This window comes from Sminthopsis crassicaudata, chromosome 2, assembly GCF_048593235.1.
Source record: "Sminthopsis crassicaudata isolate SCR6 chromosome 2, ASM4859323v1, whole genome shotgun sequence".
Lineage (NCBI taxonomy): Eukaryota > Metazoa > Chordata > Mammalia > Dasyuromorphia > Dasyuridae > Sminthopsis > Sminthopsis crassicaudata.
This window is the reverse complement of record NC_133618.1, coordinates 495,122,589-495,146,577: the sequence shown is the minus strand read 5'-3', so window position 1 is coordinate 495,146,577 and position 23,989 is coordinate 495,122,589. Positions and strand designations below refer to the sequence as shown.

At 39.2% G+C, this 23,989-nt stretch overlaps 1 protein-coding gene across 11 annotated transcripts in view; it reads left to right on the top strand.

The window, feature by feature from the left end:
- Window positions 1-23,914, top strand: part of ELMO2 (engulfment and cell motility 2) — a 52,717-nt gene extending 28,803 nt beyond the window's left edge. For 9 of the 11 annotated variants that reach the window (XM_074293582.1, XM_074293589.1, XM_074293583.1 and 6 more), the window contains 14 exons: window positions 3,290-3,368; window positions 4,416-4,451; window positions 7,158-7,208; window positions 10,784-10,906; window positions 11,501-11,635; window positions 11,971-12,075; window positions 12,181-12,289; window positions 13,311-13,447; window positions 15,180-15,343; window positions 15,451-15,563; window positions 16,524-16,631; window positions 18,260-18,342; window positions 19,211-19,288; window positions 22,003-23,914. In XM_074293582.1, the coding sequence (XP_074149683.1) occupies window positions 3,290-3,368; window positions 4,416-4,451; window positions 7,158-7,208; window positions 10,784-10,906; window positions 11,501-11,635; window positions 11,971-12,075; window positions 12,181-12,289; window positions 13,311-13,447; window positions 15,180-15,343; window positions 15,451-15,563; window positions 16,524-16,631; window positions 18,260-18,342; window positions 19,211-19,288; window positions 22,003-22,203 (1,522 nt within the window). In that variant the 3' untranslated portion in view covers window positions 22,204-23,914. The other 2 variants (XM_074293592.1, XM_074293593.1) reach the window with 2 other exon arrangements.
- Window positions 23,915-23,989: the final 75 nt, after the last annotated feature.

Sequence of the window (23,989 nt, the reverse complement as noted above, 5' to 3'; positions counted from 1 at the left end):
TGAATCAGGACTGTTGAGACTCAGAAGAGATAATTCTGTAAAGTGCTATATAAGTGGTAACTTTTATTACATTCCATAAATTTTTTCCCTAGGAAATGAAACAAGTGAACACCTGGGAACACTGCTATTATTGCTTCCTCTTTTCTTCATTTGTAGCTGGTCTGCAAATCAAGTTACCCATCAGTAATCCCTCCCTGACTCCTGCTCCATTCCTATTGGCATAGTCAGTCTTGCCAAGATTCTGATAAAGCAGGGTCTCAAGAGGATGTGGGTAGCAGTGTTTGGGCCCCTCTTGACTGCACTTTCAACTAGTTCTGACCTACCACTTTGAGCAAAAGGGAAGCATGCCATGCACTACATTTTCTTTGCATTTCCTGTCTCTGCTTTTCAATTCTTCACTGCATGTTTTCCCAGAATTTACAGAGCAAAAAAGCAAATGGGTTAAGTAGTAGACCAGGAAATTCCCTCTGAGGTGTTCTGAGGCAGGTGTGGTAGCATAGAAAGAACAATGAACTTAGAGGCTTCTTTGGACAAGCCCCTCTGCCAGTCTGAGCCTGAATTTCTTTATCAGTAAAATAGAGCTAGTAATCCTTGCACTAACTACTGAATAGATTCTTGAGGAAAGCATTCTTTAAACTATGAAGTGCTATATAAACGTGAATTATAACTTATAACCTTGTACTTCATTAATCATAGCTTTCTGCATTCTGTTTCCTCTGTAAAGTAAAACAAGGCCAGCAGTTTGGCTAATAATGATGGAAAAGATAATGGGATCAGTGTTAACTGCTAATTCTTTTTAAAATTAAAAATTTCCCCTGAGGCAATTGGAGTCAAGTGACTTGCCCAGGGTCACACAACCAGGAAGTATCAAGTGTCTGAGGTCACATTTGAACTCAGGTCCTCCTGACTTCCTGGCTGATGCTCTGTCCACTGCGCCATCTGTCTGCCTCAAAATTAAATTGTTTTTAATGAACAAATTTTAATTTTTCTTTTCATCTCCGAAAACTCCCTGCCCCCCCCCCCATTGAGAAGGGAAAAAAAAAAGAAAAAGAAAACTTTATAAAACAAATATGTACAGTCATGCAGAATGATATTTTTCCCTTGTATAACACTGGTATATATATTGTTCTTCCTGTTCTGCTTACTTTTGTCTTCATCAGTTCATACAAGTCTTTTGAAGTTTCTCTGAAACCATCCCTTTCATCATTAATTAACAGCACAATGGTATCCAATTATATTCATCCACTATAATTTGTTTAGCCATTTCTTTAATTGTTGGATACCCTCTTATTTTGTAATTCTTTGCTTCCACAGAAAATATCTGTACATAGGGGTCTTTTTTCTTTATTTTGATTTAACTGCATATCATAATTCAGTAAAAGCAACATTTACTTGGCTAGTCTTGTTTTTCTCTAAGCTGTCCTCATGGCTTAAGTAGTTCAACAGACTTAAGATTTCAGTTGCAAACTTGGCATTCTGATCACCTTAGAAATAAAAAACCAATCCATAAGTAGTAGAAACTCCTTAGACATGATGGCCATTCCACTGCTGTTAGCACACCATTCTATTGACAGAACATATGCCGGGGTAATTTTTTACATTATCCCTTGCACTCACATCTATTCTGACTTTTCCCTTCCCTCCCTCCACCCCTTCCCCTAGATGGCAAGCAGTCTATACATGTTAAATATGTTATAGTATATCTTAGATACAATATATGTGTGCAGAACCGAACAGTTCTCTTGTGTTAGCACACCATTCTGACCAAAACGTTTCTGTTTGAAGACAAAGGGTGGGGGGCTTCATCTGCCTCAAGCTGTATTGTGTCCTTGTTGAATATCCTTTTCATTCTCCGTTGTTAAGTAAACATCTTTTCTATAAGATGTTAAATAGTCTACCAGTGTTTCATTCCATTCTAATCGTTAGTCTAAACTACCAAACTGGCCTAGGATAGCCTTAACCTAAAACTCTTTTAGAGGAAAATGGCATGCAGTATGCATCACAGAAGCCTGTATTCTGGTCAGGGGCAGGGAATTAGGTTAGGGTTGTTTTGTTGTAATAGTGTTTTTATTTCCCCCCCCCCTTTTTTTTTTCCAAATCTTCCCCAGAGTTTTTGAACAAACAGATAAAAGGGGATTATAGAAAGTAAAATAGATAATTTTGATTAGATGAAATTAAAAGACTTGCACAAACAAAATTAGTGTAGCCAGAATTAGAAGGCGCACAGGAAACTAGGAGGGAAACTTGCATGGTTTCTCTGATATAAGCCTTATTTCTCAAATTTGTAGGGAAATGAGCTAAATTTATAAAAGATAAGAACTATTGGTAAATAATTGATAAATAGAGGATATGAGTAGGCAATTTTCAGAAGAAGAAACTAAAACTATCAGTAGTCACAAGAAAAAATGTCCTAACTCACTGTTAGAGAAATGCAAATTAAAGCAATTCTTGAGATATTGCCTTACATCTATCAGATTGACTAATGTGATAGGAAAGAAAAATGCCACAGTTGGAAGAGATAGGGAAAATTGGGACACTGATACATTGTTGATGGAATTGTAAACTAATTCATCCATTCCAGAGAACAATTTAGAATTATGCACAAAGGGTTATAAAACGGTGCATACTATTTGACCTTGTAATAGTACTAGGTCTGTGTCCCAAAGAGATCAGAGAAAAAGGAAAAGGACCTCTATATGTAAGAATATTCATAACAGCCCTTATTGTGATGGTAAAGAATTGGAAATTGAGGGGATGCCCATCAATTGGGGAATATGATTGGGATGGAATACTGTTGTGCTACATATAAGAATGATGAACAGAATGAGTTAAGAAAAATCTGGGAAGATTTAAATAAAATGATGCAAAGTGAAGTTAATAGAGCCTGGAGAAGACAGTGATACAAGACAATTCCAGAGGCCCTGTAATGAGAGATCTTATTCACCTTTAGAGACAGAGAACAGATGAACTCTATGCAAATTGAAGCATTTAAAATTTTTTTTATTATTTTATTTGGTTTGTGTTTTATTTTGCATCATAGCTAATGTGGAAATAATTTGCATGCATGACCTCACTGGTATAATCAAAACCAAATTGTTTGCCTTCTCAAAGAGTTAGTGGGATGGGAGGGAGAGAATTTGGAACTCAAAAAAAAAAAAAGATTGTTAAATTTTTTTTTTACATGTAATTGGGGAATATTTAATGAAATAAAAATAATTTTGAAAATCTTACCAAGATATTCTGCACCTTAGAAAATAGTGATTGCCTTCTGCTTTCTTTCCTCCCACAGCTCTAATCAAGAGATCCAAACTTATGCCATCGCGCTGATTAATGCACTTTTCCTGAAGGCACCTGAGGACAAGAGACAGGTGTGTGACTGCCTTCATTGTTTATTCATTTATTTATTCTGCTGCCTTTTAAAAATAGCTTTTTCCCTTCCTTTGGTCAATGATTACTTTCACACCTGGACTATATGGGCTCTTAAGAGAATTTTCTCCTGCAAAAGAAAGAGTCAGAATTCATTCTATCTTTCCTACATTGAGACAGCATGGAGTAATGGGAAAATAAAGGATTTGGAATCATTGAAGTTGGGTTTGAATCTTGCCTGCCTGGGTGACCTCAGGCAAATTGCTTAACCTCTCTGGACCTCACTTCCTCATCTGTCGAAGGAGAGGTGGTTAGACCAGATGATCTCTAAGGTTTCCTAGTTCTAGAGTTCTGTGATCTGTAAATTTCCTGCCGTATTCCTGATCTGTGCTCTAAGTTCTAAGGAAAATCTACATGTCAAAAGGAAAGGAGACTGAAGCCCCTTTTGAGAACAAGAGAAATTCACTCACCCTGGCTGGCTCTCACCTTCCTCAATAGAAAATTTGGTATGGCTTTATCCCTGTTCTGGAGAAATTGTTTACTGAAGATGAAACACATAGGATTAGGCCAGATTTCAAGGACTGATACAGTAAAGTGGGGATCTTTGGAAAGGCAAAAGTAGAGGGCTTTCAGGGAGGTTAGGCTCCCTTGGTGACCTACCAATAACAACCCCTCTTTGAGACTCAATTTTCCCATCTATAAAGTGAGGGTATATGTAATATTACCTGTCCTGCCTATGTCACAAAACTGTTAATGAGAATGGAATTAAATAATAGATGTAAAAGCACTAGAGAAAATTAGGTTCAAGTGTTATCCAAATAGTTATCATTTGTTCTCATAATTGTGCCAGTCCAAATTCACATGGGACTATCCAAACCTTTTGACGTACTCTTGGCTGGAGAACTGGGGGTGTCAATGCATCTGTCTTTGTCTGTCCTTGTTATATGGCTTTGCTGTGTTAACCTTTCCTTCCCAATACTTGTTTTGTACCTAAGCTGAAAGCTAATTCCTGTCTGCCTCTCTCTGTGCTTTCTGCTCTCTGCCGGCAGGACAAGCTCCTTAATCCTCTAGACCTGCCTGTTACTGTAAGTAGCTCTGCCACTTTGGAAGTCCCTGCTCCAGCTCCCCCAAGATACAGCTTCAGTTTTTGGGTGGGGAGGCCGTAGCTGGCAGTGAAGGAGGAGACATGTGCTGTGCTGTCTGGGTGTTTGAGGGGTTCTGCACATTATATCCTTGTGTCCACACTTAGTCAGTACCTGCCTTTATATAGGCCTTGATGTTCAGCCTGGGAAGATCAGAGTTCCCAAGTAATAAATGATTTCTTTTTCACTTTACTAGAGGTGGCAACAAGCTTGTGAAGAGCATGGGGTTTGGAGTGGGATGGCCTATTTATGCTATATACCTTCACTGTGACCTGTGCAAGTCATGTAGCCTTTCTTAGTTTCAATTTCTTCATCTATAAAACATAAAACCACCTCCCAGGGTATATTGGGAGGATTAATGAAATTCATTTCTATCCAACAAATATTATTCACTTAAGCTGTTCAAACTCAGGACTAAAGACAGAAAATGACATGGTCCTTCAAAAATATATTACAGTTAATAGATGTAAAGTACTTTGTGATTTTCAAGTACTGTACAGATGTGAGCTAATAATGACTGCTTCATGAGATTGAGTCATTCCTGTAAGAGGTTTCAGTTGCCCGGAGGTAGCTACATCCAGCTGGTCTCTTTTGAACTTTCTTTTCACACTTCCTGGCTCTTAAAAGGAACACCCAAAGTGTATTTTAATCCAAAGGTAAGGTGCAGAACCAGTTTTGTATCCATAAATTTAGAATTTTATATAAAATAAGAAAGTAGATTAGCAGTATTGAAGACATTCTGAGAGTAGGAAAGGGAAGTCAGAAGAAACATAGGCAGAATTATAAAACAGAGTCTTTCTGGGGTCATTAAGTGTAGGGACAAAAATCCCAACAAAGCTCAATATCAAAGTCTACCTATAAAGGCATTACTCTATTAAGGCCCAAAACAATAATTGGTGATCATAGTGATAAACAGGAGCCTCTAAGGAAAGATTATATCACTTTCATTGTATTGAGTGTGAGAAGAAAGAGATGTATAATAAATTTAAGAAAAATTGTTCTTTTGGGGTAGTAGGGTGAGCTAAAATTGGGGGGGGGGGAAATCTTGGCATATAAAAGGGGAAAATTTCAGTTACTTGAAAATCCAATTATATAGAGCACCTTATTCCCTAATGATGCCAGAATAATGAAATGTTAACCCCTTCATATGAATAGAATGAATTTAGGAAAGGTAAATGTGATGGGAGGGAAAGTGTAAGACCTCCTGGACCCCATCTAATTTCTGGCCTTATTTCTGCCTCTAATTGTGAACCCAGCATGGCTTTGGGCAGTTGTTTTTTTTCCTCCTTGAGCTTCAGTTCCCTTCTCTGTAAAGGAGGATAGGGCTATATGATGATAATGATGTTCTTGGTGACAATAATTTCTTTGAGAGACTAAGAAAGCCTCAACTGAACCCCTGTCTTCAAAATCCTGGTCATGTAACCTTTGGGGAGTCACTGACATGCCTCTTCTTGTGCTCCCTCCCTCAGTGACTTTAAGACAATTGAGATGCAAAGAGCCTGTCGTTCTGCAGTGTCTAGGGAATGCCTAATTAAGGTTCTACCCTGATGAAAACACATGTCAAGTGAAAACAAAGGACTCATATGTGCAAAGTTCTCTGCTCACATTGCTACTTTGTGCTAGGTATTGTTTCCCATTTGCAGATGAGGAAATTGTGGCCTGGAAAGGTGAAATGATGAAGATGCCTAAGGTCAGGGGACCAAAGAGTGTAAGAATCCAGATTTGAAACACTTGGATCTTAGTTCTTATTTCTAAGATCAATGATTTTGGTGATTATCTAATGTTCTTGGTGGTTTCTTCCACTTTTTGCCCTTTCTCCTCCACTAGAATGAAATTCTCTGCAATTATAAAGCATCAAGGACATATGAGTTATGTGAATTGGATTTGAGGGAGCTCGGACATGGACCAAAAGGACATTCTTTCTTGTTGCTTTTAGAAGCAGCATTTGGCCAGGAAGCCAAATGTAGCCACAGTCCCGTGTGTCCGTCATAGCTTAGAGAGCAGCACTGTCTGCTTGCCATCTGTTCTCTGTGTGAAATGTCCATTTGATTTTCTCATAACAGCTTTCTCAGACTGAACCAATCTACATTTCTTTTGAAGACAATACACTGGTTTACATTATGAGTTATTTGGACTTGCACAAAAAACAAGTTTAGGAAATAAAAATAAAATTTTTTTTTGTTAGAAATAACCAGTTGCATTTTCTTCATTTTATCACATTTCCATGTTTTTGTTTTGTTTTTTTTTCCCCCAGAAAAACTTGATATAATATGAAGAGAAAGAATCAAGATATATATATATATATATATATATATATATATATGATTCACATGATGAGTTCATCCTGATAGGAGTTAATGATGTAGGGTAGGGTCCATAAGAAAAGGCAGTATATGGAACAGTGGAAAAAATAATGGATTTCATTCAGATCTGGAGATCTGGGCTCAGGGCCTGATTTTGCTGCTTCTTACATCTGTGATCTTAAGCAAATCACTTAAGCTCTCTTGGCCTTGTTTACTCATTTGTAAAATGAGAGTATTGAACAGGGTGCCCTGTAATGAACCATCCACTACTAACTCTATGGTCTTCAACTTGGTCTGTATGTGTCCCATCTCTTTCACCTCATGCTTACCTTGATTTTCTTAACAGGATATGGCCAATGCATTTGCACAGAAGCACCTTCGAAACATTATCTTGAATGTAAGTTTGTGATATACTGCTTTTTTTTTTTTTTTCTTTTCTTTTTTTTTTTTTTTGTGGGTTAGGAGACAGCATGTAGGACATGTAGATGGATATCAAAGGCTTCTGAAACATAAAATTCTGTCAACCAGAAGAGTTCAGAGTCCATCTCCATGATAGAGTGTCAGATTGCCTAGAACTATCCTTAGTGGATAAGTTGGCTTGAGATCTCTCCCTGAGATTTTACATAGAAAGGAATAGGAGACTACATAGTCATTCCCCTATGGAAAAAGGGCCAATATTATCTTGGGAGAGAGAAAGTCCTTGTCCATCAGAGAGAAATGTGGCCTTTAAAATTTTTATTTATCTGTTGAAGAGCATTGCAAAAGGCAAGGCTTGAATCCTGGTTCTGTACTACTAGATGTGTGACCTCTAGCAAGCTACTTAACCACTCAGTTTCTTCATTTGGAAAATGAGAAGAATAATACTTATGGTTGTTGTAAGGAAAGAACTTTGCCAACTATAAAGTGTTACAGAAATGATTATAGTTCTCACTTATTCAGATGTGGCTCTTCTGTTCAATAAATATCTATTTTGTTTTGTTTTTGTTGTTTTTTAATTAAAGCTTTTTATTTACAGAGCATATGCATGGTAATTGTTCCAACATTGACCCTTGCGTAACCCAAATATTTATTTTATAAAGTTTATGATTTCATTTCTTTTTTTAATCCACTTTGCATTCTTTTTTTTAAAAAAAATAATAGTCTTTTATTTTCAAAATATATGCAAAGATAGTTTTTCAACATTCATCCTTGCAAAACCTTGTGTTTCAATTTTTTTCTCTCCTTTCTCCTCACTCCCTCCCCTAGACAGCAAGTAATCCAATATATGTTAAACATGTGCAGTTCTTCTATACATATTTCCACAATTATCTTGCTTCACAAAAAAAGCAGATCAAAAAGGAAAAAAATGAGAAAAAAAAAAAAAAAAGCAAGCAAACAGCATCAAAAAAGATGAAAATGCTGTGTTGTGTTCCACACTCAGTTCCCACAGTCCTCTCTCTGGGTGTTTATGGCTCTCTTTATTACAAGATCATTGGAGCAGGCCTGAATTATGTTGTTGAAAAGAGCCATGTCTATCAGAATTGATCATTGTATAATCTTGTTGCCAAGTACCATGATCTCCTGTTTCTGCTCACTTCACTTAGTATCAGTTCATGCAAGCCTCTCCAGGCCTTTCTGAGGTCATCCTACTGATCGTTTCTTATAGAACAATAATATTCCATAACGTTCAGACACCATAACTTATTCAGCCATTCCCCAACTGATGGGCATCCACTCAGTTTCCAGTTCCTTGCCACTACAAATTTTTATTTAGTTTCTTGTATTCTGCACACCCAATTGTTTTCTTGGTTCTCTTTACTTTGCATTGTATTGGTTCATCTCAGTCTTCTCTGATATCTTTTAATATTTGTCATTTCTTATGCCTCACTAATAGTTTGTTACATCCTTGTACCACAATTTATTTAGCCATTCCTCAATTAATGGGTACTTTGTTTCTAGTTCTTTTCTTACTGCTAAAAAATATTGTTATGAATAGTTTGGTTTCTTTGGAAGAATTCTTTCTGTCTAATCTGCTAGGAACAGACACTTAGCAATTGGAACTTTGGGTGAAAGGTTTTAGATATTTTAGTTCCTTTTTTTTTATAATTCCAAATTGTTTTGCACAGTGGTTAGATCAGTTCATAGGTCCACCATAATATTGCCAAAGATGACAAAAAAAGGAAAATTACCGTTTTTGGAGGGTTTGAGAGGACAGGAACATTAATGCATTGTTGATACAACTGAGAATTGGGCTAGCTATTTTGGAAAAATAATTTGGGACACTTCCTAAAATGTCACTACACTGTGCATACTCTTTAACCCAGCAATATCACTAGCAGGCAGACACCCCAAGCAGTAAAAGAAAAAGGGAAAGGACATCTGTACAAAAACATTCAGAGAAGCATTTTTTAAGTTGTAGTAAACAACTGGAGATTTAGGGAGTGCCCATTAATTGGGCAATGATTGAGAAAATTACAGCACATGAATATCATGGAATATTATTATACCACAGAAAAAGAAAAAAGGATTATATTCATAGAAAGACTTGCATGAAATGAAACAGAATGAAGTGAACAGAACCAGGAGAAAACTTTATACCATGACTAACTGGCAAAGAAAAACAATTTTTAAAGACTTAAGAACTTTGACAAATTCAATGACCTGTCGTGACTGCAGAGGACTGATGATGATGATGTTAATAATAGCTAACGTCTCTAAAGTACATGCAAAACATGTAACATATAATGTTATTTGTATTTTGTTTGGTTCACATAACAACCTTGTGAGGGAGGTAATATTATTATTCCTTTTTTAAGAGATGAGAATACTAAAGCTGCCAGAGGTTAAGTTGCTTGCTAATATGTTGTTGAAGGGATATTAGAATTTAGATCTTCCTGACCCTAAATCTAGTACTTGATCTTTTAGACCACCTATCTCCCAATGGAGCATGTTCTCTCTTCTTAATAAAGAGGTGATAAAGTAAAAATATAAAATGAGTTATACATTTATGGAGATAGCCAATAAATAGATTTATTTTACTTCATTATGCATAATCACCCTTCTTTTATAAAGGTGGAGATTTTTGGTTTTTATTTGGGGTGAAGAAGAGAAAATTGGAAGGGGAAAGGGAGGCTAGTGATGCCACTCCCCAAAGGAGAAAAAATAAAAGCATTATTGAAACATTAAAAAAATTCTCTGAAGAGAACAGAAGGCAGTTCAGAGGGAGACACAGCTTGGTGAGTTAATATGCTTTTTTTAAAAACCAAGCTGCATACAATAGAAATTCACAATTTTATATACACTCCTCTTGTTATAGCAATACTATATTTAGAAATGACATTATAAAATCATGAAAATATTCACGATTGTTGATGTTTAAATTCATAACAACAAACAATACCGTTTTAAAAAAAAAATAGGGGCAGCTAGGTGGCGTAGTGGATAGAGCACCAGCCTTGTATTCAGGAGGACCCCAGTTCAAATGTGATCTCAGACACTTAACACTTCCTAGCTGTGTGACCTTGGGCAAGTCACTTAGCCCCAGCCTCAGAAAAAAAAAAACAAATAAATAAATAAATAAATAAAATAAAATTAGGAAGAATAAAAAGGTTTATTAAACAGGAAGCTCCTGGAGAAATAAAAGGGAATGAATGGGATAAGGGGAACAAGTAAAAAGGGCTTGGTATTGGCAAGGAAAAAGGATTATCTCTTCTGACTAGACCAGAGCTGAGGATTAAAGAATGGAGGATAATGTTGAAGTGATTTGAATTGTTGAACTAAGAATCTGTCCTTTTTTGATAAAATATTTCTTAAGGTTTTCTGGGGGGGGGAAGGTTTTCTGCTCAGGAGGATAGGGTATGACTGTTAGGTGTTAAGAAGAGCAGTTTTGGTATAAATTCTTCACAGAGTGCAACTACAATCACTTAAGAAAGTGTAGAAGACTTGTGTATATTTTCATTCAATTATTTCATTCTTGTCCCTTGGATTTTTCAGCATGTTATTCGGGGTAATCGCCCAATCAAAACGGAGATGGCGCATCAGCTTTATGTACTTCAAGTCCTGACTTTTAACCTCCTGGAAGAAAGGATGATGACCAAGATGGACCCTAATGATCAGGTTAATGCTAGGTCCAGTGATACTGTTCCCTGCTCTCCCACCAGGAAATTAAAAATCCCAAGTATATGTTACTTATCCTGCTTTTTGTGAGTGATAACGTATTTGTGACCCTTCATAGTCAGTGACATCTCCTCTAGAACATTTTACCTAATCTAGGAAATTTTAAGATCCGTCCTGATCGACCAAGAGCAGGGGGTCACCCATAGCTAAGTCTTTTTCTTTTCTATACTGAAAAAAGAGTTGGTAGCACTCTTCCTTTTTTTTCAGAGGTGAGAAAATAGTAGGTGATGAACAAAGAATATAATGTCTGATTTGGTTGTGATTGTATTAGTTATTTTTGTGGAGCTTCTTCCATATTTCTTTTTTCTTTGTTATAAGGAATGGTTATCTCGATGGGGTAGGGATATATTGGCAAATGAAAGTGATTAAAAAAAAAAATAAAAAAGAAATTTAAAAAATTTTTTGAACAAAAAAAAGAGAGATGGTGCTACCAGTGATACAATTTTGGTCTAGAATTGCCAAAGAGGCTGTCCTGCTATTTGTTCTCCCAAACATTTGTTAGATATTTAAGCAATTATATTTATTTTCCCTTAGGCACAAAGAGATATCATATTTGAATTAAGGAGAATTGCATTTGATGCAGAGACTGACCCTACAAGCGTCACTGGCAGTGGGACAGAAAAACGAAAAGCCATGTACACCAAGGACTACAAGATGCTGGGATTCACTGTATGTACCTCCAGTGGCCCTTTCTATACTCTGACCTACATACATGGGTACAAACCTTTCATAAGTGAATCATAGCTTAGCATAGCATGTTGACAGTACAGAATCTATATATGATATATTCTTTGATGTTCATGACACTACTAGGATATTGTTCCCATTTTACAGAGGTACAAGATTACAAAACTTTTAAACAAGGAGTCATTACTCTTCAGAAGGAGTTGAGCTGAGCACAGCCTTTAGGCCTGAGGGCAATCCTGTTTCACAGGATTTCTCTTTGGATGAGGACATACCCTGAGAGATGCTAATGCTCATGTCATATTGGTTTTTTCTGCTAGAACCACATTAACCCAGCGATGGACTTTACCCAGACTCCTCCAGGGATGCTAGCTCTGGACAACATGCTCTACTTGGCCAAAGTTCATCAGGATACCTATATCAGGGTAAGGGGGAAAAAAAATTATCCTGGACCCTGGTTCTTAATCATATTTCTCCTCTAGGATATATTTCTGACTTTCTTCATACCCCAATTCTTTCTTTCTTATTAGATTGTCCTAGAGAATAGCAGTCGGGAGGACAAGCATGAATGTCCCTTTGGTAGAAGTGCCATTGAGCTCACCAAAATGCTGTGTGAGATCCTGCAAGTTGGGGAGCTGCGTAAGTCTTTCTGGGACTGCTGCCTTCCTGCCTCACTGTGACAAGAATAACAATATACTTTCTAGTTCTATGTCAGAGTGCTCTATATTCAGTTTTTTTTTCACAACACTTTTGTAAGGCACATTGTGCCAGTATAATCTTTGTTTTATGGATGAGAAAACAGGATAGAAAGAGTAAGTAATTTAATGAATGGCAGAGTTGGGCTTTTTATCAAATCCAGGTTTTTTGATTCTCATCCCCAGCATTGGTGGTTGTGTGAGAGTAGACTGACCAAAAGAGCAAGTGAGATGGATCTGCATCATTACTGCCTTCTGAAGATTTGGGGTGCTGGGAAAGGAGGAACAGTGGTTCGGATTTCAGGAGATCTGAATTAGAATCCCAGCTTTGCCACTTTGCTACTAGCTGGGTGTCCCACAGAATGGGGATCTCTCTTCCATAAGTACTGGTAGAAATATTGTGAAAATGAGAGAGTGGCTATTTATAGATGAGGTCAGGATCAGAGAAATTGTGGGAATGAGGATTGGCCCAAGGCTACACAACTGATAAATAGTAGAGGTAGGTCTGTAAGTCAGGTCTTTTGATTCGTTACTAATGCTCCATTGCAGTTCCTAATAGGTTAGCTGTGGTTGAGATGAGATTGGACTGCTTTGATACTTACCTATTCTCTTACCTCTCCTGTGAAGTAAGGAGAAGAAAATACAGGACCTAAGGGTAGGTCAAGGAAGCATAAGTTAATTAGCTGATTAAAGAAATCAGTGGGCACTTCTGACTGCTGACATAAGGATGAAGCAGCTCCTGGCACTTGATGGGCCTGGGTCCTTTCCTGTATCAAGAAGGATGGCGTGGTCAGGAAGGTGGGAAAAAACTGTAGACAAGGGAAGGCTGAGGCTCAGGCCTGTCTCACACAGCAGTCGCTGGGATTCTTGGCCACGTTTCCCCCTGCTTTTGAAGCCACAGAAGCTCTAGAGCTGGGTCCGAGGGTGGGGCCCTCATCCTTTTCCTGTGTCCTCTTTCTTCATAGCAAATGAAGGACGGAATGACTACCACCCAATGTTCTTTACTCATGACCGAGCATTTGAGGAGCTCTTTGGAATCTGCATCCAGCTGCTGAATAAGACCTGGAAGGAGATGAGGGCAACAGCAGAAGATTTCAACAAGGTCATTGCTGTGTTGGGGAACCTGCCGAGGCAGAGAGAGCTGAGCAGACTCTGCTTCCAGCTGAGATCCAAGCATCACTGAATTGGGAGATGGGAGCCCTTGTCTGGTGTGCCTCTCCAGGCTGCTGGGAAGAAGGCAGCGCAGATAGCGCTATCCCCATTTCTAGAGGAGGGAACTGAGAAATGGAGAGATGAAGCATCTTGGCCCAGGGGCACAGGGCTAGTAGAGGGGAAGCCAACTCTCATGACTGCCAGCCTGGAACTTCCCCACCACTCTTTTTCCTGTTTACTTTCCTGTTTCCCCACCACTCTTTTTTAAAGCCAGATTGGGGAGCAGAATGCCTTCCCTGTAATTGTTATTATCAGACTGCAGAATGCTTCGGGAGAGATTAAATTTGGTGTGGATTGTCATGGTAAACTCAAATGTATTAGCAGCAACTACCATATAATTTAGGCATTGTGATCAGGGCTTTGCCCTGCGCATGGAAATTTATGGCATTCAGCACCTAGTTAGAATCATTTTAAGTGATAGGTCTTCATATAAAGCTGAAAGTAATCCTTGAAGGTGATTTGATTCAGAAACTTTGCTAGCACTTGTGGCTTTGGGCAAGTAAACTCCTTTTTATCTAAACATATTGTGAGAAGTTTTATTTTTATGTCTCATAGCACTTGGTAAGGTTGAAATACCAAAGCATGTTCATTTCATTCAATTATTAGCATTTCTGTAGCATTTAGGTCAACGTCTCTCATCTCTCAGAGCCTTAGCTTTCTCATTTGTAGAAGGAAATAAGAATTTCATTGCTTCATTTTGCACAATCTTAAGCATTTTGTACAATCTTAAATCAATGTGAAAAAGCAAATTTTATTCATAAAATTCTTAAGGTACTAAGAGTTCTTTAAATCCTTACAGACTTAAAGAATGTCTGATCTGGATGCAATCTTAGAGATAATCTAGTCCAAACTCCTGTCATTTTATAAAAAAGGAAATTAATAATTAGGAATTATTGTTTCAGGCCTTCACTGATAGCATGGCAAAATGTTTATTCTCTTTTTATTGATTCTATACCACTTCACTAAGTGATTGTTTCACACTTAAAGCATTGGCCTGATTGTGTAACTTCTCCCTCAAACAAACATTCAGTGACTCCCCATTGCCTATAAGATAAAAAAACTAATTAATCTGATATTTAAGGCCCTCTACAATTTGGCTCCCATCTATTTTTCTATTTCTGTTATATAACTATTCCCCTTCAAAAAGTCTACATACTGGTCAACCTAACTACTAGCCATTTCATAAACCTGATACTTCCTTTTCCACCTCCATACATTTACATAAGCCTTCACATTCCTAGATTTAACTTTTCCCTCATTTCTACTTCTCAATCCTTAGCCTTCCTTCAAAGCTTATCTCAGGTGTCATTTCCTATTTGAAGCCTTCCCTGATCTCAGTTGTGAGTATTCTCTCCTTCCTCAATTTTCCTTCTCTTGTATTTATTCTTGTACATATTGAATCCCTCAGAAAAGAAAGGCACAGACTATTTTGTCTTTGTTGCCATCGTGACTAGCATAGACCCTTGTACATACTAAGTGCTTTATGAATGTTTGTTGAACTGAATTATGTTAAAGTGAGTTTCCTTGGACTACACCAAGTTGGAGGCAGAGACAGGTCCAGCTCTCTCGGCTCCCAGCTCAGTATCATCATAGTAGTGATGCTTATCGTCTTTTTCTCTCAGGTTATGCAAGTGGTACGAGAGCAGATCACCCGGGCTTTACCATCTAAGCCCAACTCTTTAGATCAGTTCAAGAGCAAACTTAGAAGCCTGAGCTACTCGGAGATTCTGAGATTGCGCCAGTCTGAGAGGATGAGTCAGGATGACTTCCAGTCCCCACCGATTGTGTAAGTCTTGTGGGACATAAAGGAAGCACTTGCCAGCTCTGTCTCCCTTCTAAAAGTTCAACTGCCTCCATGAGCTAATCCTTATTCTGGTGTGTATCCTTCCCTAGGGAGTTAAGGGAGAAGATCCAACCAGAAATCCTGGAGCTTATTAAGCAGCAGCGTCTGAATCGGCTCTGTGAAGGGAGCAGCTTCCGGAAAATTGGGAATCGGCGGCGGCAAGGTGAGGTGGAGGGTAGCTTGAGCTTGTCCTGATCCTTCTTTACAAAACTCTCTAATGGAGAATCCAATCCCACTGGCACCAATACACCTGGTATCTGGCACAAGGAGCAAACTTAGAACAAATTTTCTTCTGTTCCTCCCAGTGCTTTTCCAAACCTGTTCCCCTTGACTTGCCTGGAGTCAGGGAGCCTAGACTTAGTCATCACTTAATATATGACTCTGGGCAAATGATTTCCTCTCCTTCAGCCACTCTTTCCTTGTTAGAGAAATGGGGATTGTATTTCGACTACCTATTACTTCAATCAATCAGATATTTTTTTAATGCCTATTATGGCATGTTAGACTAGGCACACAAACACAGTGGGTGAAACAATCCCTTCTGAACAGCAGATTGCCTTCTGTTTTAAAAAAGAAGTTTTATTGGGGTATTTTTTACAGAGGTGATATTCTAAGGAGGGAAAAGATACAAAATAGTTAAATGCATGGTAGTTTGGGAGGATTCTTTTTTAAAATTTTGAGTTCCAAATTTTCTCCCTCCCTCCACCCTTTTGAGATATCAGGCAGTATGATTTTGGTTATACATGTAATGTCATGTAAAACATTTCCACATTAGCCATGTTCCCCAAAAAAGAGCAGCAAGAAAAATTAAGAAAATAGAAAAATAATTCTTCATTCTTCATTGAACTCCATCTTGAAAGATGGAGTGGAATTCTTTGGGGCAGAGATGAAGAAGGAAGGCATTCTGGAAGTGCAGGACAGCCAGAACAAGTGCCCAGAGGGGAGATGGGAATGTTGTGTTCAAGGAACAGAGAGACGGCCATTTCAACTGGAAGTCAGAGTAGAGGGGGATTCTGGGGCAACACACTTCAAAGGGTATTTGTGAGCTAAGTATTTCACTAATCTGGCTTTACTTTAGAAATCTGAGCTGTGATGTTGTGTGGTTATTATCTCTGTGTTTCAGAGCGGTTTTGGTACTGCCGTTTGGCCCTGAACCACAAGGTTCTGCACTATGGAGATCTGGATGACAATCCTCAGGGGGAGGTGACCTTCGAATCCCTACAGGAGAAAAGTAGGTACAACTCTGACTGAAAGTTCATGCTGTTATGTTGGCTCAGATCCTAATTTATGTATGGCTTTGGGCAAATTGCTTGTCTCTCGACCTCATTTCCTCCTCTGTAAAATGGGGATAATAAATTGTTTCCTACCTAGAGGCAGTGTGTGATCATGGAAAGAGTACCAGTCTCTTGGGGTCAGAAGGCATGGGAAAATTAGATACATAACCTAGATAAGTTATTTCAACTCTCTGGGTCTTAGTTTCTTCATTTTTAAAACAGGAATAATAATATTTGCCCTCCTTGACTGGCTCCTGTGGTAAAAGTGCTTTGTAAAATGTAAGACAGTATAGAATTTGGAGTTGTTATTACTGTCCACTCTGTGTGATTGTTGAGGATCAGATGAATGTTAAAGTTCTTTGGAAAATATAAAATGTTCTCTGAGTCTAAAGTGTTGATTATATTGTAATCATTATTGAATGGGTGTGGGGGTCTGGTCTGCACCTAGGAGAAATCCCTGGGAAATGTGTTGTCCCACAGCCCTCTGACCTTCCATTTATTCAACAGATCTTAATTATTTGTTGTGCACAAAGCAGAGAGTGTGTGAGGAACTATGAATACAAAGGTTAAAAAACCCCCTGATAAGACCCAGAACTGAACTGATGATCTCGTTGACAGAGGGAGCAACTCAGGTGCCCCCTCCTCCAGGAGATCTCTCCTTGTCTCCCTAGCTGCTTGGTGCTATCCTTTCTAAGGTGGCCTCCTATCTACTCGGACTTCATCCTGGACGGTCACATTAAGATAGGTTAATTTCTCCCATTCCCGTGTATGATCCTTGAAAACAGGAAAAAGTTTTTTGTACTTTTTTTGTGTGTTGCTATCTTGTCTTGTACATAGTACGCACTTAATATATACATGTTGATGGTTTCATTGCTATGGGGTGAGGAGGAAAGGAGAAGGAAGAGACAAAGATGTCAAGGTCTTGAAACCTTCAACTAACTCTTTTAACCTTGGGTTTAAGTCTTGGGTTAGCAGAGACCAGTGGTCACTCCTTTAAGGCAAGTAGGGGAAGTAAAATCCATTTCATAGATGAGGAAATAGGCTCAGAGAAATTAAGTGATTTGCCCATGACCACATGACTAAGTAACTGGGATCCACACCCATCTGCTAATCAAAAAGTAGGAGTGACAATAGAGTAGCTGTCCTGTCCCAGTGGCATTTATAAGTTCAGACCCCTTGGGACAATCCAATTTTTTTTTTTTAAATGAATGCTTTATTGATGCTTTAAAAATTAAAAAAAAGGTCATCATTATCATCTCCCAATAACCCCTTACCTCCAAATAGATCTTTACTTTTAATAAAGAAGTTAAGACATATCAATATTTTTGTCTCTGGTTGTGTCTGCCTTATTGTGCACTCATATTTTACCATCTATTTGACTAGAAGAGAGAATTAGTTTCTTGTCTCAATCTGATGAATTGGATATCTGATGAAGGGGTAAAACTTTAGTATTGTTTTAATTTGTATTTCTTATTTTATCAGTGACTTAGAACATTCTTTCAAACTACTTTGCTTAGAGGCCAGCTTATAGTTTCAAGCTTTAAAAAGTCAATTTGCCCTTCTATAAGACTCTCTCTGTTTTTAGTTCCTGTTGCAGATATCAAGGCCATTGTCACAGGGAAAGACTGTCCTCATATGAAAGAGAAAAGTGCTCTCAAGCAAAACAAGGTGAGTTTGGAAGAAGTTGCTTTTTGGAATCTGTGTGTCATTAGCTGAGGACTAGGGAGTTAATTAGAGCATAACAAAATAGGTGAGTTGTTTGATTACACTTGCCTCATTTTGTGTTCCATCTATTTCTTTGATTGGCATTGGATTGAAAGACTTGAAGGTGGTAAATTGTTCAGAATCTGGGTTAAGGCTTCTGAGAAAAGATAAGGTTCTTCTAATGCTTCAGTTGAACATGGAGAAAGGATTTTGATTAACTGGGAATTAGAATAGCTGGTTTCTAATTTAGGGCTTTTATTAATTTGCTGTGTGACTTTGGCTAAGTCACATGTTGTCTTTTCTGGACCTCAATTTTCATTGCTCAAATGGTGATAATTCCAACCCTACCCAGCAGCAGTGTGGGGTACTAAAAAGAGTCCCAAACAGAGCTAGAAGACTGCATCCATAAAATGTGAACAAGATAATTTCCAAGTGTTGACATTCTCTGTTTAAAGAATTTTTCCAGTTCTGACATTTTATTTTCTAAGCTCCTTTCCAACTTTCACATTCTCTTCTCTCTCTCTCTTTTTTTTTTTTTTTTAAATTAAAGCTTTTTATTTACAAAACATATGTATGGTAAAACTTTCTGTTCCAACTTTTCCCCTCCTTCCCTTCACCCCCTCCCCTACATGGCAGGTAGTCCGATACACATTGAATATGTTAAAGTATGTGTTAAATCCAATATACGTATATACATTTCTACAGTTATCTTGCTACACAAGAAAAATTGGATCTTGGGGGGGGGGGGGGGGACCTGAGAAGGAAAACAAAATACAAGCAAACACCAACAGAAAGTGTTTTACAATCTTTGATACTATGATTTCCCCCTCAGGAAGTATTGGAATTGGCCTTCTCCATCCTCTATGATCCTGATGAGACCTTAAATTTCATCGCTCCTAATAAGTATGAGGTGAGCATAGCCTTCCTTGGAAGATGGAAGGCCTTCTTATATAATCTGTTATAATGGGGAAAGCACTTGCCTGGGAGGAGAGAAGCTGGATTCCCAGTCCCCTATCACTAACCACAGCATAATCAGTGCTCATCTTCAAGCTTCAGTTTTGGGATAGGAAGAAGGGGGATGATAATACCTGCACTGTCTCCTGAGTTGTAGGAAAGAAAGTGCTTTTATTGTGGTTCTTTAGAGTGAGGGAAGAGAAGTGTAAACTCAGCTGCTAGAACAGGGTCAGCCATCAAGGTAGTTGCATTTGATTCCAAGCCTTCAGCTTGGGGTGTGGGGGTGGATATACCCAAAAGTGGAACCTTAAGACAATTGTCTGAAAGATAAAGTTGCCCATTGCCACCCACTCAAACATGGAGGGCTATCATATCACTGGGGATGTTCTGCTGTTTGTAAATGAGCACCTGCATCCCTGCTCCTACCTCCACATGTCAGGGCAAGAACTGAGAAAAAGAAAGTGAACAGGTTTCTTACAAAATATTAATTCAATAACTGGTTATTAAATAAATACGTGTGACTGCTTGGGCCTGGGAAAGTACAAAGCTGAGGCCTGGCTTTGGATCTCATGGGACTGAAGTTTAGCAGAAATTAGCAGATTATTATGTATAGAACACTATTAGTGCCCTCTTCACCAGTGATTTTATGGTTTTGTCATGAAATATACTTATGTTTCATGATTTCATAAGTGCAGGGAACTCTGTATGGAAACTACCTTTGCTGATGCACATCAGCCACTTGGCTGTAATGTGCAGTTCTAGAGAGTTAGCTAAAGACATGAGGAAGTTTCAGGAAATGGAATAGAAAAGCCTTTCTTAAATACTTTCTAGGTTCCAGCTCTGTACTAGGTGTTAAAATACCAACAGAAAAGAGAAGCTGTCCTTTCTCTCTCATTCTAATTAGATAAACAAGAACTCTTCTAGAGGGTTCAGCATCAGGGCAGATGATAAGGCCCTGACACCATATGAGCGATACAGTGGCTCAGCAATTGACTGTTGGGAAAGGGGGTAGTGGGACTAAGAGTTTGAGAGGAGGAGGGCCCTGGGTTGCTTCCTTATGGTAAAGTAAGGAGGAGGAGGGAGTCAGCAGCTAGCCAAAACAGTGTATCCATCAGTAGAAACTGAAGCAGAGAAAGAGAAGGGTTCTTGAGGCCTGCTGTTCCTGGGCCCTGGGGCCTCATGTTGGCATCAGTGACGTACCTGTGGCATGTCAGAGTCAGAGCTTGAACTTAGGAATTCCTGACTCCAAGGCCATGTGCCCGACTGCTTCTCTTTCAGAACATTAGGTTAAAAACAAAATGCTTTGTGAGTGGAAAGCTGCAGGATTTCTTCCTGGAGGAGATGGACTTTCAGTTGGGCCTTGAAAGATGGCTAGGATTTACCCATTGAAGAAAAAAATAAAAGGACATTTCAGATGAAAGAGCAGTGTGAGAAAGGCAGGGAGCAGCAAGTGTGTAGAAGGCTGTGCAGCCCTTAGCATTTTCCTTGAGCACTGACTATACACATGGCCCCCAGAGGGCTGTGGGAGTATAAACTGTTAGAATATATAGTAGGGTGAGCCAGGCATCCCAAAAGAATCCTGTGGGAAAATGACATTTAAGCTGCTCTTCATTATCTTGGGGCTGGGAAGATGCTCCCATTTTTAATTTACCATCAGTTTAGGTCCTAATAATATCTCATTCTTTTAGGCCTTACTGCTGAGGCTATACAACACAATTAGTTGATGAATTGTACATCAAATTTAATTATAGGTGTGCCTTACTTTATATCATGAGTTCCAGAAAAGCGTAAATTGAATTTTTGTAAATAGTTCTTATTTTAAATGCATGAGAAAAGCTTGCCTTTTTTTTTTTTTTTTTTTTTTTGAGGCTGGGGTTAAGTGACTTGCCCAGGGTCACACAGCCAGGAAGTGTGAAGTGTCTGAGACCAGATTTGAACTCGGGTCCTCCTGAATTCAGGGCTGGTGCTCTATCCACTGCGCCACCTAGCTGCCCCCGAAAAGCTTGCCTTTTAAAGGAATCTTGTCTTAAATCTTTTTTTTTTTTTTTTTTTTTAAGATAAGAGGGTAAAGATCCTTTTGTAAAGTGAACAATCTTTGCTTAATTTATCTTTGTTATGAATTTGGATTTTCATACATGAAGGTTACTCAAAACAAAATCCACCCATATTAAGGTATATCTGAGGAACATTGTGGGTGGCCTAGAGGCAGGAAGACTTCAGATTCAAATCTGGCCTCAAACTTGACATAGCTGGGTGACACTGGACAAGTTACTTAAATCTGTCTGCTTTTGTTTCCCCATTATCCATGGGGATAATAACTGCACCAGCCTCCCAGAATGATGTGAGGATCTAATGAGATAGTATTTATAAAGCATTTAGCACAGTGTAGCACAGTGACTGACACCTACTAGGTGCTATTAAATATTAGCCATTATTGTTGTCATCAAGTACATGCAAAAGAAAGATCGTTTGATGTAAAAAGATGATGGGCTTATCAGCAGGAGCCTAGGATTCAGATCATGTCTCTTAACACTTTACAGTTGTGTGTCCAGGGGCCTCGCCATGTCACTCTCTGAGCCTCATTCATTATAAAATGGAACTAATGCATTACCTGTTTCACAGGACTGTTGTGAGAAAAGCTGAAGTGTGAGTTGTTGTTGTTCTCCACAGTATTGTATCTGGATCGATGGCCTTAGCGCTCTCCTTGGGAAAGACATGTCCAGTGAGCTGACCAAAAGTGACCTGGACACGCTGCTGAGCATGGAGATGAAGCTTCGGCTGCTTGACCTGGAGAACATCCAGATCCCTGAGGCCCCTCCCCCTGTGCCCAAGGAGCCCAGCAGCTATGACTTTGTTTACCACTATGGCTGAGTCTGAACCAAGAAGGGGGGGATTGGGTCCAGGAGGGAGAGAGGCTTAGATTCTGGGGCCTTGTCCTTTGCTTGTATAGAGTCCATGCTGACCGTGGTGGCCAGGCCATTGCCACTTATTCCTCAACCCCATGTCTTAGCCCCAAAAGCTTCCTGTTGATTCAGTCAGCTCAGAGTAGGGAAATGGGGCCTCTGTGCCGTACCTTCTTTCTACTGTGGATCAGACTCTGGGGCCTGGAAAGGGAGCTCTGTGCAAAGGCTAGAACATTAGGGAGCAGACAGCATCTCTTCTGCTCTCCAGACAGGGCAGCCCGCAGCCGGCTGGTACAAGGTAACACACTTCCCCTAAGGTGGCTGGCCCCTGCCTGAACTTGGAGACAGCTCAGCAGAGCTCTTCTGCGGCGGGGGTGGGGCAGAGAACTTGAGGAAGGACAGCCCAAAGGTGGCAGCACCCCCACACTGTATATAGAGAGGGAAGCTCTGAATCTGACCTCCTCTGTGCTGGAGGACTCCTTTTGTGCCCATCTCCCTACATGGTGCCAAGGCATTGCTGCTGTTCTCGTAGAAGTTCAACTCTAGAGTTTCTCTGAATTCAGAAACTGCCACATCTCTCCGCACCCAGCAGTTGGCAGGGCAGCAAGAGGTTTTTACTGGCACCCCATCTGGGTTTCTTGGAGTTGAAAAGCCATATGGCTGCTTCCTCCCTTCTCTGTCAGAAGTAGCTTGGGCCTTCTTAGAGGCTAGAGAAGGAAACAAACTCTGGTACTCGTTTGTTTGGCAGTGGATGATGTCACTCAATTTCACAGAGTCTAAGTCAATGCTGGAAAGGGTCTTAGAACATAGAAAATGGAAGGGACTTCAGAGGCAGGTGGTTGGGCAGCTCCACATGAAGCATGAATTCCTTCTTTATAGCATCCCTAACAAGTGGTCATCTATGGCTTCTGCTTGCTGACTTGCACTAGTGGGGAGCTCACTACCTCCAGAGACAACCCATTCCATTTGGAACAGCTCTTACTGTTAAGAAGTTCTTCCTATATTGGGCCTTATTCTATCCTCATGTCACTTTTACCATCTGGGGCAAAGCAGAATAAGTCTAATCCACAGGACAGCCTTTCACATATTTGAAGGCAGCCTCTATCTAATTTTCCTCATTCCTTTCTGGAGCAAAAACCAGTCCTGGTAATCTGAACTGAAGATCAGCCTCTTTCAGCCCTGAGACCTGTTTCCAATTTCCTTTTGGTCTCTGGACCCCAAGAAATCTGCCTTGCATTCCCCCAATTTGGCTTTTGCTTCCTGCCTGGTTTTCAGGGAGTTGGCCTGAGGTTATAGCTGTGCAAATGGGACTTCCCTAGCTTACCATGTAATGTCCCCAGACATCACCCTTGAACACAGCTACATTTGATCATGGTAGTTTTATGTGGAAGGTACTGGTCCAATGAAGATTGTACTATATATTTTCTCTACTATAGGCCATACTTATACAGAAGTGTATATATATATACATATATATACATATATATAAATATTTATATTTATATAAGCTCCACCCATTCTAGGATGGAATGTTTTGTGAAAAAATGAAATTGGGAAGAGAAGGAAAAACAAGATGAGCTCTGAGCCAAGATTATAATGTAAGAGTACTCAGGAGGGCAGGAGAGGAATGTCCTGTCAGTAACTGTGTTTTCAATAAATACTCTCATGTATGGACTGCAGTTGTCGGTTAACAGATGCTTCTCTATTTATTTCTTGCCTGAAGGGGATGATTTCACCTTGACAATCATTTATTC